Genomic DNA, 14661 nt, shown 5'->3' on the forward strand with positions numbered 1-14661 from the left:
AAGAGTGAGGAATTGCCCAGGGTGAGAGGCTGGGCAAGGGTGTCCGCCACCCAATGGGCTCCCACTGTCCCCCAAGCCCCACTGGTACTCAGCCTGGAGAGAGGACAGCAAGGCTGAGCGAGGCTGGGGACCCAGGAGCCCTTCCTCAACAGGATTCCGCTTCCCTGGACTGGCCAGGGGTCCCTAGGACTGGAGCCATGGCCCCTATATCTGGGTCCTTCCCGGAGGAAGAAAAGGTCGCGCGTCCTGTGTGTTTGGGAAAATGGGGTCTATATCCACCTGCCATCCTCTGGGGACCACAACCCCCCTCCCGGGAGCTCCGGGCCGGTGGACACCTGCCCGGCCGGCGCATCCTACCTGGCCAGGGCGCACGGCTGAGAGCGCCCGGCGCGCCGCCGAGCAACAGCAGCGGCAGCAGCCAGAGCTGGGGCAGCATGGTGGGCGTGGGCCCCGACCCCGATCCGCGGCGCGGCGCGGCGAGGGGGCGGCCGGGGCTGGGCGCGCGGTCCCCGGAGGCGGCGGCGGCTGCGAGCGGACAGCGAGCGCGGGAGCCGCACCGAGAGCGGCGCTGCGGCGTGGGGCAGCGCGGGCGGGTGGGCGGGACAGAGGCGGGGCGAGGCACCGGAGACCCCGCCTCCAGGGACCCCGGAGCGTGCGGGAACCTGGGGCTGCTCCCAGAGCAAGCCGCAGAGCCCGCCTCTCTTCCCCTGCACCGCTGCCCCCCAAAGCTCAGGGAGAAGTGAGTGGGGAGCCCAGAAGACGCCCTAGGCTTGCCTATGCTTGGGACACCCCACTCCCCTCAGGCTGCGGGACTTTCTAAGCTGTTCTGAGAATTCTGCGGCTTCCTGATGTCCCCAGCTCAGCAGACATGGGGCGCGAGAGGTCTGGCTCACCCCCATCCTGAACGGAACCCAGGCCATCAGCGTTTGCAACCAAGCACCTTTAGCCGCTAAGCTATTTCCCCAGCCGCTCACCCCCACCCAGAAAGAGCCTGGACTCTTTCTCCCCAAGAAGACCACCGAGTCTGGGTCCTCTGGGCGGAGAAGGGCTCTCAGGTTAGACCCGGTCACTCTGGCCAACCCCAGAGCTAGGAAGCGGTCGCCCCACTGCCACCACCACGTTCGACCGGGCCCTGGGAATAGTGCATCTTTTTGTCTTTCGTCTCCTTCCAGAACAGAATAAAAATACCCGCAATTTAGGAGGTTAAATAGACGGCAGGGAATCAGGTCAGGACGCGCAGGTGCCTGACCTACTTCGTGGGAAGGGTGGAGGCGAGCTGGGGGGCTGGTGGATGGAGAAGGGTGAGGGTCCCCCTGGCTTCCGACTGGGCGGAGAGAAAAGGGTGTACGTCATGCGCTCCACCGGGACCAGTCCCCAGAAGAGAAGTACAGTTGGGGACGGGAGAGATACAGTGTGGGCTGGAAGAGGCGAACGCCTTTAATCCCAGCATTTGGGAGGCAGAGGTAGAAGGATCGCCGTAAATTCAAGGCCACCCTGAGACTACATAGTGAAGTCCTGGTCAGCCTGGGCTAGAAGCTAAGGAAAGAAGCCAGAGCTTCTTCCTCTACAAATTCCCTAATCTAGACGACCTCCCCCAGCCCTAAACCCTCGAGGAGCCGAACTATGAGATGAGGTGAGGTTCGCCACTAAATTGCTTGTTTCAGTTGTCTGGAACAGTATGTCACTGTAGCTCAGGCTGGTTTGATAGTCACTAGGTAGCCCAGGCTAGCCTCAAACTCGCGGCAATCCCCTTGCTTCAGACTGAGATTACAGGCATGAGCCGCCCCACCCGGCTCGCCACTAAATTCTTTAAATTTTATTTTTATTTTTATTTTTGCAAGAAAAGAGAGAATGAGAATGCATTCATGGGCGCTGAAGGGATGGCCGCTGCAAACGAACTCCAGATGCATTGTGCATCCTCGCCGCTAAATTCTTCATGTTCAAATAAATTCCCACCTGACCGCCTCCCGGGATCAAGCGAGCTGGCTTCTCGAGCCGCGGCCTCCTACCGCCCTCCAGCGGACTCATGGCGAGCCGCACCGTGCGCTCGTGTTCCGCTACTTCCACCCCAAAGGTCTCATCTCTGCACATCCTCACCCGGCCCTGGGTGGGGAAGGGGCTCCGGCCTCAGATCTGGTGCGTTCGAGATGCTCGGGTCTAGGCGCCCGCGCTCCCTCTGACCCGGCCTCGCGCCGACAGTCAGGCAGAAGCAGCCAACTTGGAAACAGCAGGAGCAAATGGCATGCATGAGTTTAAAGTCATGAACGTCTAGGGCTTGAATGTTCAGCAGTCACTCGCAGCTCTTATTAAAACATCCATTTCCGGCCAGGTCAGCCTGGGCTAAAGCGAGACCCCCACCTCGAAAACCCAAACCAAACCAAACATCCATGTCTGGACTCCACTTCAGGTTAATTCACTGGGTCACGAATGAGCCCTGGTAATCTGCATATCTAACAATGACCCAAGTGACTGCTGCTGGTCTCAGACCCTCCCTCCTCGCTCCCCAACTGCCTGTGAATTGGCGAAGACAATGTTAACATTTAAAAATGTGCTTAGATGAAAATTGTAGCTCAGCATTAAAAACATGCTTAAATAAAAATTGTAGCTCAACATTAAAAATACGCTTAAATAAAAATTGTAGCTCAACATAAAGGGAGCCGAGAAGAAAACAGTTACGGCAGGGGGCACCCGGATTTGAACCGGGGACCTCTTGATCTGCAGTCAAATGCTCTACCACTGAGCTATACCCCCTCTGCCGGCAGCCCGGCGCCAGTGGCTGTTCAGTACTCTCTCACGCAGGCGCAATGGTGCGCTCCCAAGATGGAGAGCAAAGCAGGGTTAGAAATTTCCGAGATTGCAGCCATCTGACAGAGCTGAAGCACTCACTGTTGGCTGCTAAGGTTTCCACTACAGATGCAAGACAAAAGAACCCTTTTCTTTTCTGTCTGATCGTGGCAGCCAAGATTGAATAAAGAAATACAGAAAGAAAAAAAAAATATATATATATATATATAAAACAGAAAAAGAATTTCCAATAAGTAGAAAAAGCACTTAGAAGTACGAGGTAATTTCTGAAGCGCTGAGATTGCTACGGATGGCCAAAAAAAATGTATTCAAGGGACGGAGGAGGAACTCTCACTGCGGGGGTGCTCCTCCGGACCCGGATCCCGCCCTCCTGCCCAGCCGGCACCCCACGCTGATTCTCGGCTTCTCTTTCTCCCTTCTACACGCTCACGTGGCTTCTGGGAGACTCCGGTCCCCCGCCCGAGTCTGGGTCTCAGAGTACCGGGGTGCCCGGCCCCCCACAGCGGTCTGGCGCGTCCTCCAGGGACGGCCCCGAGCACCGCCTGGCGCTGCATTCCGTCCGCGGAGGTACACACTTGATGGAGCGACTGCAGGGCTAGGGTTGCAAAATGAGAAACTGGGGAGCCCCTAGGCTCACCCCACTTTTGGGGATCCAGGTAGCACCTAAGCGTGCACAAGGGCTGCTAGTAAAACAGACATACGAGGGCTGTCAGCAAAACAAGGCGGCTCTAGGACCGGGAGGGGGCACCCGGATTTGAACCGGGGACCTCTTGATCTGCAGTCAAATGCTCTACCACTGAGCTATACCCCCTACATGCTAGAACCGTTTCATGAATGCATTTCAGTGGAATACGGGTGTGGTAGCATTTGCCTCCTTCAGTCATGTTGATCTGAATGTTAAGTTAGAATAGCCTAATGGGAAAATCTCAGAACACGGGGAAGATGACTGCGATTGCTGAGCTCTCCGCCTACAATCACGTGTCTGGAAAACTATAATATCAAAGGACCCTGGGTCCTCTGTGTGCCTGCCCAGATTCCCCTAGATGCCACCGGTTGATTTAGGAACGGAAGAGACAGACCTACTGTCCCCAAGACCGTTCCAAGTCTTCTAAGGGTAAAGGAATGCTCCCTGGCCATACATACAGGACAGCGTGGACCTCCATAGGACACCTGGCCTTCTCCACCACCACCACCAACCCAGTGTCCCCACTCTCCTCTGTGGGTCAGTATCAGGCCACTTACCCGCAAGGCTCAGGCAGAGCCAAGAGCTCCCAAGCCTGGCTCAAAGGTACCCAGGCCACCCTAGTCACTTCTCTAGCCTCTTAGAACCTTGAGGAGCCCGCCCCTCCCCCTCCTGGGGGATCTTACCCTCAAGAGCTTTGCACACACACTAAAGCCAGTTCGGAGAGCGGGCAGAAATAAGAGGTAAGAAGTTTACAGTGGCATTTATTATACAGTTAATTTAAAAATTCGAATGTGATGCACTGTAAAAAAAAAAAAAAAAGATTATGAAACAAAGACAAAATAAGCGAACCCTGTGGGAATCTGGGACATTTGAGAGGAGTGGGAGTCACACTGGATGGACGCTGGGAGGGAAAGGTGGACGGGTTGGTGGGTTAAATCCCAAAAACATCTCAGAGGGAACAGGAAGGTGAAGGGGGAGTGAACCCCTGCAAAAGGTCTGTCTTTGTCTGAAATATCCTGTCCCCTCTCCCCACCACCACCTGGGAAATTCTTTTTCTGTTATATATATATATATATATTTTTTTTTCTTTCTGTATTTCTTTATTCAATCTTGGCTGCCACGATCAGACAGAAAAGAAAAGGGTTCTTTTGTCTTTTTTGCCTTTGCCTAAAGGGTCTGAAACTATGTATACATACACACACACACACACACGCACACACACACACACACGCACACACACACACACACACACACACTTATATATATACACATACATACACACACACACATATGTATGTATATGTATATATCTCCAGTGTAAACAAGGGTATGAGACAATGTCAAGGACCGGTCAGCCGTTTGTACAGAAAGTGAAGTCTGGGGGTGGGGGAGACTGATTACCCCATCACACCCAGAAGTTTCCCTGGGGTCTCCAGGACACCTGCAATGATAGAGTAAGAGACAGCTTGCTGAGGTCCAGCTTCTTGGGGACAGCAGTCTCCCTGTCCATAGCTGCCCTGCTCCTGTCAGCGAATCACTAGGACCATGCAGAAACCCCCAGCCTTCCTGGTTGGTTTCAGGCTGGGACATCAGTCTGCAGTGACCTGGGATTGCATCCACTGGAGCCCTGCAGGCAGCCTGCGGGGAGATAGGGAGGGGAGTAAGGAGAGGAAAAAAGGATCATGAGCATTTCCCATAAGATGATGGCCCTGAGACCCAAGGCCTCTGCCCAGGCAGACTGAGAGCGGCCAAGGTTGCATTCAATCACTTAATGGAAGAAGACAACATGAGCTAAGTTCCGGAATGCATCAGGTACCAGAACTGGGGTTCCCAGGAAGAAGCAGACACCCTCCAAACCTCACAGTCTAGCAGAGGGGGTGATTAAACCACCCAACAACCACACACTACAATACAGGCCAGGAAGGTGGTGCACAGAGGCCTCCGGGGCCAGAAAGGAAGGGATCCTCTGAGGAGAAAGCCTGGAGATCCACCTTCCTGGGATCCTGATACAGTCTCTGAGTAAGCCTCCTGCCTCAGCCTCCCCATTGCTGGATCTGCAAGTGTGCACATGCCTGGTTTACTAGTCACATTGTTTTCCTCTCTAGAAGGTAGGTCATGGAAGCAGAAGAGTTTTTTTTTTTTTGTTTGTTTTTTGGATGTTTGTTTTGTTTTGTTTTTCGAAGTAAGGTCTTGCTCTAGCTCAGGCTGACCTGGAATTCACTATGTAGTCTCAGGGTGGCCTCCGATCCACAGCGATTCCCCTGCCTCTGCCTCCTGAGTACTGGGATTAAAGGCATGTGCCACTACACCTGGCTATTTTTTTTATTCCAGTTTCATTTTCTTCATAGCTCTTCTCACTCCCTATTACTACTATTTTGGGGAAGTTTTACCTCTTGCCATTAGAACAAACCTCTAGAATCCTCATGATTTACCCCACAGCATCTGAGCTCTGGGTCTGTGCTCATTTAACTGGGTCCTGGTAACCCTAACACCCAGTGAGACAGATTCTGGCAGGAAGGAGCCAGGAGAGGTTTTCACAGCCAGCCAGTCATTGGCTGAACCAGATGCAGGGGAGGGGACACTGACCCTTCCCCAGTGAGAGCACAGCAGCCTTGGATATGCCATGGGTGGTCTTTGATGGAACTGAGCCTGAGGAACTGGGAGATCTCCGCCGTGGTCATGGACTCCTTCAAGTCCTGCTTGTTAGCAAAGATCAGGACTGAAGCACCTTGAAGGGCCTGTGGACAGAAGAACCCCACCCCAGTCAGCCCGGACAGCCCCCCACCCACCAGCACCCCGCAAGAGTCCTCCTGGGCTCCCTGTCAGCTGTCCCAGCAAGAAAGTCTTATTTGGGGCTAGTGAAATGGCTTAGCCTGTGAAGACTAAGGATCCTGGTTTGATTCCCCAGGACCCACATAGGCCAGATGCACAAGGGGGCATATCCATCTGGAGTTCATTTGCAGTGATTGGAGGTGCTCCATTCCCTCTTCCTCTCTCTGCATCTTCCCCTCCTCTCTCTCTCTCTTTCTCAAATAATAAATAAATAAAATATTTTTTTAAAGAGGCCTAACCCTAGGTAGGGCAGAGACGGGAGGCCCATGTAATAGCAACCTCATTAAATGACAGCCCCAGCTCATATGATACTTCCCAACCAGGTCACAGAATTGTTACAACCTCATGAGACAGGTTTTTGTTGTTTTGAAACAGGGTTTTGGGCTGGGGAAATGGCTTAATGGTTAAGGTGCTTGCCTGTGACTCCCCAGGACCCATGTAAGGCAAGGTGGTGCATGCATTTGGAGCTCGTTTGCAGTAGATGGAGGCCATGGTGTGCCCATTCTATCTGCCCCCCAAAATAAATAAATGAATAAAATATTATAAAAAAAGAAAGAAAGAAACACGGTCTTATTCCATAAGCCAGGCCTGGAACTCACTATGTAATGAGGGCTAGGGAGACGGCTTAGCGGTTAAGACACTTGACCCACTTAAGCCAGATGCACAAGGATGCGCATACATCTGGAGTTTGTTTGCAGTGGCAGGATGCCCTGACATGCCCACTCTCTCTGCCTCTCCCTCTCTCTCTCTAATAACTAAATAAAATAAACTATTAAACAAATAAAATAAAGCTGGGCGTGGTGGCGCATGCCTTTAATCCCAGCAGAGGTAGGAGGATCATCATGAGTTCGAGGCCACCCTGAGATAACATAGTGAATTTCAGGTCAGCCTGAGCTAGAGTGAGACCCTACCTCAAAAAACCAAAACAATAAAAATAAATAAAGTGAAATAAAATAAAACTTGTGATGATCCTCCTGCCTCAGCATCCAAGTGCTGGGATTACCGGCATGAACCCACCACCATCATCATGAGATAGGAACTGATGAGCCTCCTTTCATGCTTAGAGGTGAAGTGAGTTGCTTAGGATCCCACAGTGAGTGATAGGTGTGGTCAGGTCTTTTTGTTTTATTTTGTTGAAGACAGGGTCTCACTGTAGCCCAGGGTGACCTGGCACTCACTACAGGCTGGCCTCAAACTCACAGTGATCCTCCTACCTCTGTCTCCGGAATGCTAGTATTAAAGGCATGTACCGCCGTGCCCAGCAGGGTCAGTCAGGTCTTGAACCAGCAACTCTGGCTCTGTAGCCAGTTCTTCTGAAGGCACTATACCTTTATGGACAACAAACTATCCTTCCTTGGGCTACATTGTTACAACTTTCAGACAAATACATCACAAACGAAGCTCAGAAAGCAAAGGGGGCGTAAGCAGCCTGAGGGTACCCAGCTAGTCCCACTGGACAGCCCCCCAACCTTAGGGTGCTTACCTCATGGGCCAGCATCTTATACAGCTCCTCCCTGGCTGTCAGGAGCCAGTCCCGGTCCGTGCTGTCAATCACAAGGATGACAAACTGCCCAGCGTGGGGGAGACCTGAGTGGAGGACTCGCTCCTTGGTGAACGTTTCCTGCCCAAGGTGCTGCCCACCTGCCAGTCCCCCAGGCTGCCTGCAGGCCCAAGCCCATTCTCACTGGTTGGTTGGTTTTTTTTGGGGGAGAAGAGACAAAGTCTCAGTGTATAGCCCAGGCCATCCTGGGATTCATGATCCTCTTGTCTCAGCTTCCCAGATGCTGGGATGAGCCACCACACCCAGTTATCCAGTTTAAGATTCAAAAAAGTATATGTATACATATATAAATATATAAATATATATATATATATATGTATATATATATTATTTTATTTTTTTCCCAAGGTAGGGTCTCACTCTAGCCCAGCCTGACCTGGAATTCACTATGGAGTCTCAGGCTGGCCTGGAATCCATGAGGAACCTCCTAACTCTGCCTCCCTGGTACTTGACAGGTCCTGCACCACATTATTGGTCTGACACAGTGGCATTAGCAATTACTTCATCATTTACTTTTCACCACAGCTTGAGTGAACAGGTGGCAGAACCAAGCCTGCCCAGGACGTGCCCCTACCCCAGCTCTGGTGCCCCTCTCACCTCAGTGTTGGAGTAGTGTGAGCTCCAGGTGGGGCGCACAGCCTCCTGTCCCCCCAGGTCCCACATGAGGAAGTGTGTCTTCTGAAGAACCAGCTCTTCCACATGACTACCAATGGTGGGACACGTGTGAACTACCTCATTAGTCAGGCTGGAGAGACAGAAGAAGGTTCCAAGACAGCTCGGCCCACTCCCAACTTTGGTCCTCCTTCCCTCTACTCTTGAGGCACTGAGAACTCAAAACATCTCAGTCCAAGGTGACCAAGCTCCACGCTGGGTGCCAGTGTTCCGTGTTCTGTTGTTGGCATGGGGTGTGACTCAGTGCTACCCAGACTGGCACCCCAGACAGGAGAGATATGTCAGAGTAGCTTCGAAATTTCAGACTGAAGCTGAGTGGGGTGGCTCATGCCTTTAATCCCAGTTCTTGGGAGGCAGAGGTAGGAGGGTCGCCATGAGTTCAAGGCCACCCTGAGACTACATAGTGAATTCCAGGTTAACCTGAACTAGAGTGATACCCTACCTCGAAAAAACAAAGAAATAAATAAATAAATTCAGGGCTGGAGGGATGGCTTAGCAGTTAAGGCGCTTGCCTGCAAAACCAAAGGATCCCCAGTTCAATTCCCCAGGACCTATGTAAGCCAGATGCATAAGGGGGTACACGTATCTGGAGTTTGTTTGCAATGGCTAGAGGCCCTGGCATGCCCATTCTCTCCTCTCTCTCTCTCTCTGCCTCTTTCTCTTTAATAAATAAATAAAATATTTTAAAAATTCATGGGCTGAGGAGATCGCTTAGTGGTTAAGGCACTTGCCTACAAAGCCAAAGGACCTAGGTTTGATTCCCCAGGACCCACATAAGCCAGATGCACAAGGTGGCACATGTGTCTGGAGTTCCTTTGCAGTGGCTGGAGGCCCTGGCGCACCCATTCTCTGCCTGTCTGACTTGTCTGTCTGTCTGTCCATCTCTCTCTCTCTCTCTCTCTCTGCTTCTTTCTCCCTCAAATAAATAAAATTTTAATTTTTTTTTAAATTCAGATTTAAGCTGGGTGTGGTAGTGCACACCTTTAATCCCAGCTCTTGGGGAAAAAAAGTTCAGATTTAGTTGAACCACCTGGGAATCTTGTCAAAATTCAGATTCTGGCCAGCATGGTGGTGCATACCTTTAATCCCAGCACTCAGGAGGCTGAGGTAGGAGGATCACCATGAGTCGAGGCCACCCTGAGAAGACAGTAAATTCCAGGTCAACCTGGGCTAGAGAGACCCTACCGCGAAAAAAAAGAAAACAAAACAAAAAAATTATTATTAGGGCTAGAGAGATGGCTTAGTGGTTAAGGTACTTGCCTACAAAGCCAAGGGACCCAGGTTGGATTCCTCAGTACCCACGTAAGCCAGATGCATGAGGTGGTGCATGCTTTTGGAATTCACCTACAGTGGTTAGAAACCCTGTTGCGCCCATTCTATTTTGTTTTACGAGGTAGGGTCTCACTCTAGCTCAGGCTGACCTGGAATTCACTATGCAGTCTCAGGATGGCCTCGGACTCATAGCGATCCTCCTACCTCTGCCTCCGCAGGGCTGGGGTTAAAGGCGTGTGCCACCGGGCTTCTGGTATACCCATTCTATCAGCCTCTTTCTCTAGCTCTCTCAAATAAATAAGTAAAAGTGATTTTTTCTTATGACAGAGAGAGCAAGAGAAAGAGAGAGAGAAAATTGGCACACTAGGGCCTCTAGTCACTGCAGCTGAACTCCAGACACATGCACCACCTTGTGCGTGTGCGTCACCTTGTGCACGTGGCTCACATGGATTCTGGGCAGTTGAACCTGGGTCCTTAGGCTTTGCATGCAAGCACCTTAACCGCCAAGCTATCTCTCCAGCCCCCAAATAAAATGTTTTCTAAAGCATATATTACTTTTTAGCTAAACCTTAAATATCCGGCTCCAAATCCCAAAGATCCCCATCCAGAGTGAAGGCCCGGGAAGGCCCCGGTGGTTGTTCACTCAGCTTGTGAACCATGTGCCGCTCTGCAGAATCGGACCAGAAGGAGAGCTGGCCCTCCAGGAGCTGGTAGTTCCTTGGGGTTGATTTGGGAGGCAGAAGTTAACAGGTTTAGATATAAGGCTCAGGGGTGAGAAACGAGGGAATTGCCGCAGGGGGCGTCGAGGGCAGGGAGGAGGAAGACCTAATGGATTTCCATGCCTGTCCTCTTGGTAACGGATTTGGCAGAGGATTGGCAGAGGCGACAGGACCTAGAGTTGTCCATAGCTTTCAAATATGAATGCCGTGGGCTGAAGAGATGGCTTAGTTAAGGTACTTGCTGGCAAAGTTAGAGGACCCAGGTTCAACTCCCCAGTACCCACATAAAGCCAGATGCACAAGGTGGTGCATGCATATGGAGTTCATGTGCAGTGACCCTAAGGCCCTGGCATGCCCATTTTCTCTCTCTCTGTCTTTCTCTCTCCCTCTTTCTTTTCTTTCTTTCTTTTTTTTTTTGTTTGTTTGTTTTTTTAATTTTTTTGTTCATTTTTTTTATTTATTTGAGAGCGACAGACATAGAGAGAAAGACAGATAGAGGAAGAGAGAGAGAATGGGCGCGCCAGGGCCTCCAGCCTCTGCAAACGAACTCCAGACGCGTGCGCCCCCTTGTGCATCTGGCTAACGTGGGACCTGGGGAACCGAGCCTCGAACCGGGGTCCTTAGGCTTCACAGGCAAGCGTTTAACCGCTAAGCCATCTCTCCAGCCCGTTTGTTTGTTTTTTGGAGGAAGGGTCTCACTGTAGCCCAGGCTGACCTAGAATACACTATGTAGTCTCTCAGGGTGGCCTTGAACTCATGGCAATCCTCCTACCTCTGCCTCCTGAGTGCTGGGACTAAAGGTGTGCGCCTCCACGCTCGGTTCTCTCCCACTTTCTAATAAATAAAATTAAAAATATGAATGCCTGGCCTAAGGCCACTGCTCTAGGAAGGTCACCTCAGAAGTTTGGGTGGGTCCCCTGGGGCAGGGCTCCTGCGATTGGTCCAAATGTCTATCAATCTGATGCCAGGCCCAGTCCTCTCTGTCCTCCCGAGTCACTTACAACTGGTAGAGGATGGTGCTTTTTCCTGCGTTGTCCAGTCCCACGATGATGACCTTGTGTTCTGGAGACATTCGGGGAAAGGGCAGGGTCAGGACCAACCCTGATGACCACACAGGTCAAGGTGGCCCCAGCAGGCCTCCTGTCGAGGATCTTTCCTCACCTTCTGCCCCTACCTGGGTGCACTCTCCTCCTCTCTTCTACCTCCCGTCTTTCCCCGCCAGCACCTCCCCGCCCCCGCCGAGGTACCGAGGTAGGGTCTTTTGCTTTAGCCCAAGCTAACCTAGATTTCACTCTGGCCTCGAACTCACGACGATGCTCCCTCCTACCGCTACCTCGCGAGCGCTGGGATTAAAGGCGTGTGCCCCCACGCCTGTCCGGCTTCTACCCTTCCCTCTCCTATCACTCTCTGGACCAAGCTAAACAGAAGCAGGCGCTCAGTGACTGTCTCGGCTTTGTGTCCCGGTCTGCTTCGATGAGCCCTCATCAGGGGAGCCTCAGGAGACAGCAGAGTCAAAGAGCTCACTGCCTCGCGTGTCCCTTACCCTGACTTCCAAAGATCCCCACGAGCTTGGCTATCAGCTGTCCCATGGCACGCTAGGTCGCTACGGGGCTCAGCTGCCTACCCTGTCAGTCTGGCCCAAGAACCCCAAGCCCCGCCCCGGGGGAGGGCCGGTCAGGCTAGGTCTATGAGATTGGGGAAAACCCCAGGCGTCACGCGTGGGGTATGAGAATTCCCCCGGGAAGCTGGCCGCAGGCAGGCGCTGTGGATGTCCACATACCGACCAGGCGCCTGGCCAGGGCCCTGCAGGTGCAAGCGTTCTCTCTCACCTGGGCCTTCTGCAAATCAAGGGAGACAGCACCAGCTCTTCCTCCCTGGTGAACCACCACTGGAGCAAGACCCTAGACCGAAGCCATCGTGACCCCAGGCACCTGCTAGCTGTGGGAGGGATAGGGTCCAGCCTGGCCTACAGCGACACCCTACCTTGAAAAAAAATAATAGGTTAACTCATTAGTGCTGGAGAGATGGCTCAGCAGTTAAAGGCTTGCAAAACCTGATGGCCCAGGTTCTATTCAGTACCTACCAAAAGCCAAATACACAAAGTGGCACATGTGTCTGAAGTTTGTAGTGGCAAGAAGCCCTGGTGTGTCCATACTCACACACACAACACACACTCTCTCTCAAATAAATATATATATTTTATTTTTTAAAAAAATAGCTGGAAGCTGAAGGCCCTGGTGCACCCATTCTCTCTCTCCTTCTCTCTACCTCTTTCTCTCTCTCTCTCTCTCAAATAAATAAAATAAAATAAAAATTAGGAGCCAGGCTAGAGAGATGGCTTAGTGATTAAGGCACTTGCCTTCAAAGCCTAAGGACCGAGGTTTGATTCTGTAGGTCCCATGTAAACCAGATGCACAAGGTGGCACATGTGTCTGGAGTTTGTTTGCAGTGGATGGAAGCCCTGGCATGCCCATTCTCTCTCTCTCTCTCTCTCTCTCTCTCTCTCTCTCTCTCTCTCTCCCCGCCTCTTTCCCTCTCTCAAATAATTAAAAATAATTTATTTAAAATAAATAAATAAACCAAAAATCAAAACAAATTAATTAGGGGTTGGAGAGATGGCTTAGTGATTAAGGTGCTTGCTAACAAAGCCAAAGGACCCAGGTTCAATTCCCCAGTACTCACATAAAGCCAGATACACAGATGGTGCATTCATTTGGAGTTCCTTTGCAGTGGCTGGAGGCCCTGGATCACCCATTCTTTCTCTCTCACTCACTCTCTTTCTCTCTTAAATAAATTAATAAATAAAATATTTTAAATTTTTAATTAAAAATAAATAAATTAGCTTGGAATGGCGGCATGCACCTTTAGTCCTAGCACTTGGGAGGCAGAGGTAGAAGGTTCACTGTTTGAGGCCAGCTTGGGACTACAAATTGAGTTCCAGGTCAACCTGGGCCAGAGTTAGACCCTGCCTTGAAAAAGATAAAATAAATAGGGCTGAAGAGATGGCTTAGCAGTTACAGCATTTGCTTGAGAAGCCAAAGGACTCAGGTTCAATTCCATGGGACCCATGTAAGCTTGGTGCACAAGGTGGCACATAGGTCTGGAGTTCATTTACCATGGCTGAATGCCCTGGTGTGCTCATTCTTTCTCCATCTGACTAGTTCTCTCTCTCAAATAAACAAAATAAAATAAATAAAATTATAAAAATAAATAAATCACTGCAGAGGAGAAATATTCTTTTTTGTTTGTTACTCTTTTGTTTTTGGTTTTTGGAGGGGGATCTTGCTAAGTTGCCCAAGATGACCTCAAATTTCTGGGCTCCAGCAATTCTCCTGCCTCAGTCTTCAGAGTAGCTGGATGACAGGTTTCAGCAGCAGGCAGATCCAAGAGAGGACAGCATGGGTCAAGAGGGAAACAGTCCTGATTGGAGGAGGAATAGAAAATGAAAGATTCTTGTTTGTGAATCTCCTCTTCACAACCTTGGAAAAAACCCAGAAAACACAAAGAGAAGTGGGAAAGGCAAGCCAACCTCAGCCTCTGGTAGGCTGCTTTCCCACTACTAATCAAGACAGGCTTCTAGAAAGAGGCTCCAAAAAGCCAGGCGTGGTGGCATACACCTTTAATCCAGCACTCAGTAAGCAGAGGTAGGAGGCTTGCCATGAGTTCGAGGTCACCCTGAGACTACATAGTGAATTCCAGGTCAGCCTGGACTAGAGTGAGACCCAACCTCAAAAAAAAACAAAAGAAAAGGGCTGGAGAGATGGCTTAGCGGTTAAGCGCTAGCCTGTGAAGCCTAAGGACCCCAGTTCGAGGCTTGATTCCCCAGGACCCATGTTAGCAAGATGCACAAGGGGGTGCACTCGTCTGGAGTTCATTTGCAGTGGGCAGAGGCCCTGGCATGCCCATTCTCTCTCTCTGTCTCTATTGTCTCTTCCTCTCTCTCTGTCATTCTCAAATAAATAAATAAAAACAAAAAAATTAAAAGTAAATAAAAAAATAAAAACAAAATAAAAAAAGAAGGAGGCTCCAATCATCACAGCCCACCCCACTACTGCTCTCCCCCAAAACAACAACCCTTCACCTGGTCTCTCTGCCACTGCCTTGCCCGGGACCTC

At 50.9% G+C, this 14661-nt stretch overlaps 2 protein-coding genes and 2 non-coding genes across 4 annotated transcripts in view; all 4 read right to left on the reverse strand.

Moving 5' to 3' along the window:
* The window catches only part of Plxdc1 (plexin domain containing 1), a 79969-nt gene extending 79533 nt beyond the window's left edge, over window positions 1-436 (reverse strand). The window contains exon 1 of the mRNA XM_012948093.2: window positions 358-436. Within this exon, the coding sequence (XP_012803547.2) occupies window positions 358-436 (79 nt within the window). The remainder of the gene's footprint in view (window positions 1-357) is intronic.
* A 2243-nt stretch (window positions 437-2679) lies between these two features.
* On the reverse strand, window positions 2680-2751 carry Trnac-gca. Its single transcript has one exon. It is a non-coding gene; the product is annotated as a tRNA-Cys (tRNA).
* A 793-nt stretch (window positions 2752-3544) lies between these two features.
* Trnac-gca lies at window positions 3545-3616 on the reverse strand. The gene has a single exon. It is a non-coding gene; the product is annotated as a tRNA-Cys (tRNA).
* Window positions 3617-5079: 1463 nt separating this feature from the next.
* Arl5c (ADP ribosylation factor like GTPase 5C) lies at window positions 5080-12135 on the reverse strand. Its single transcript, XM_004655487.2, has 6 exons — window positions 12090-12135; window positions 11548-11608; window positions 8481-8628; window positions 7806-7889; window positions 6077-6228; window positions 5080-5128 (listed from the first exon to the last, which is right to left on the reverse strand). Exons 1-6 carry the CDS (start codon window positions 12133-12135, stop codon window positions 5080-5082), a joined length of 540 nt encoding a protein of 179 aa, XP_004655544.2.
* Between the last annotated feature and the right edge of the window lie 2526 nt (window positions 12136-14661).

This window comes from Jaculus jaculus, chromosome 9, assembly GCF_020740685.1.
Source record: "Jaculus jaculus isolate mJacJac1 chromosome 9, mJacJac1.mat.Y.cur, whole genome shotgun sequence".
Taxonomy (NCBI): domain Eukaryota; kingdom Metazoa; phylum Chordata; class Mammalia; order Rodentia; family Dipodidae; genus Jaculus; species Jaculus jaculus.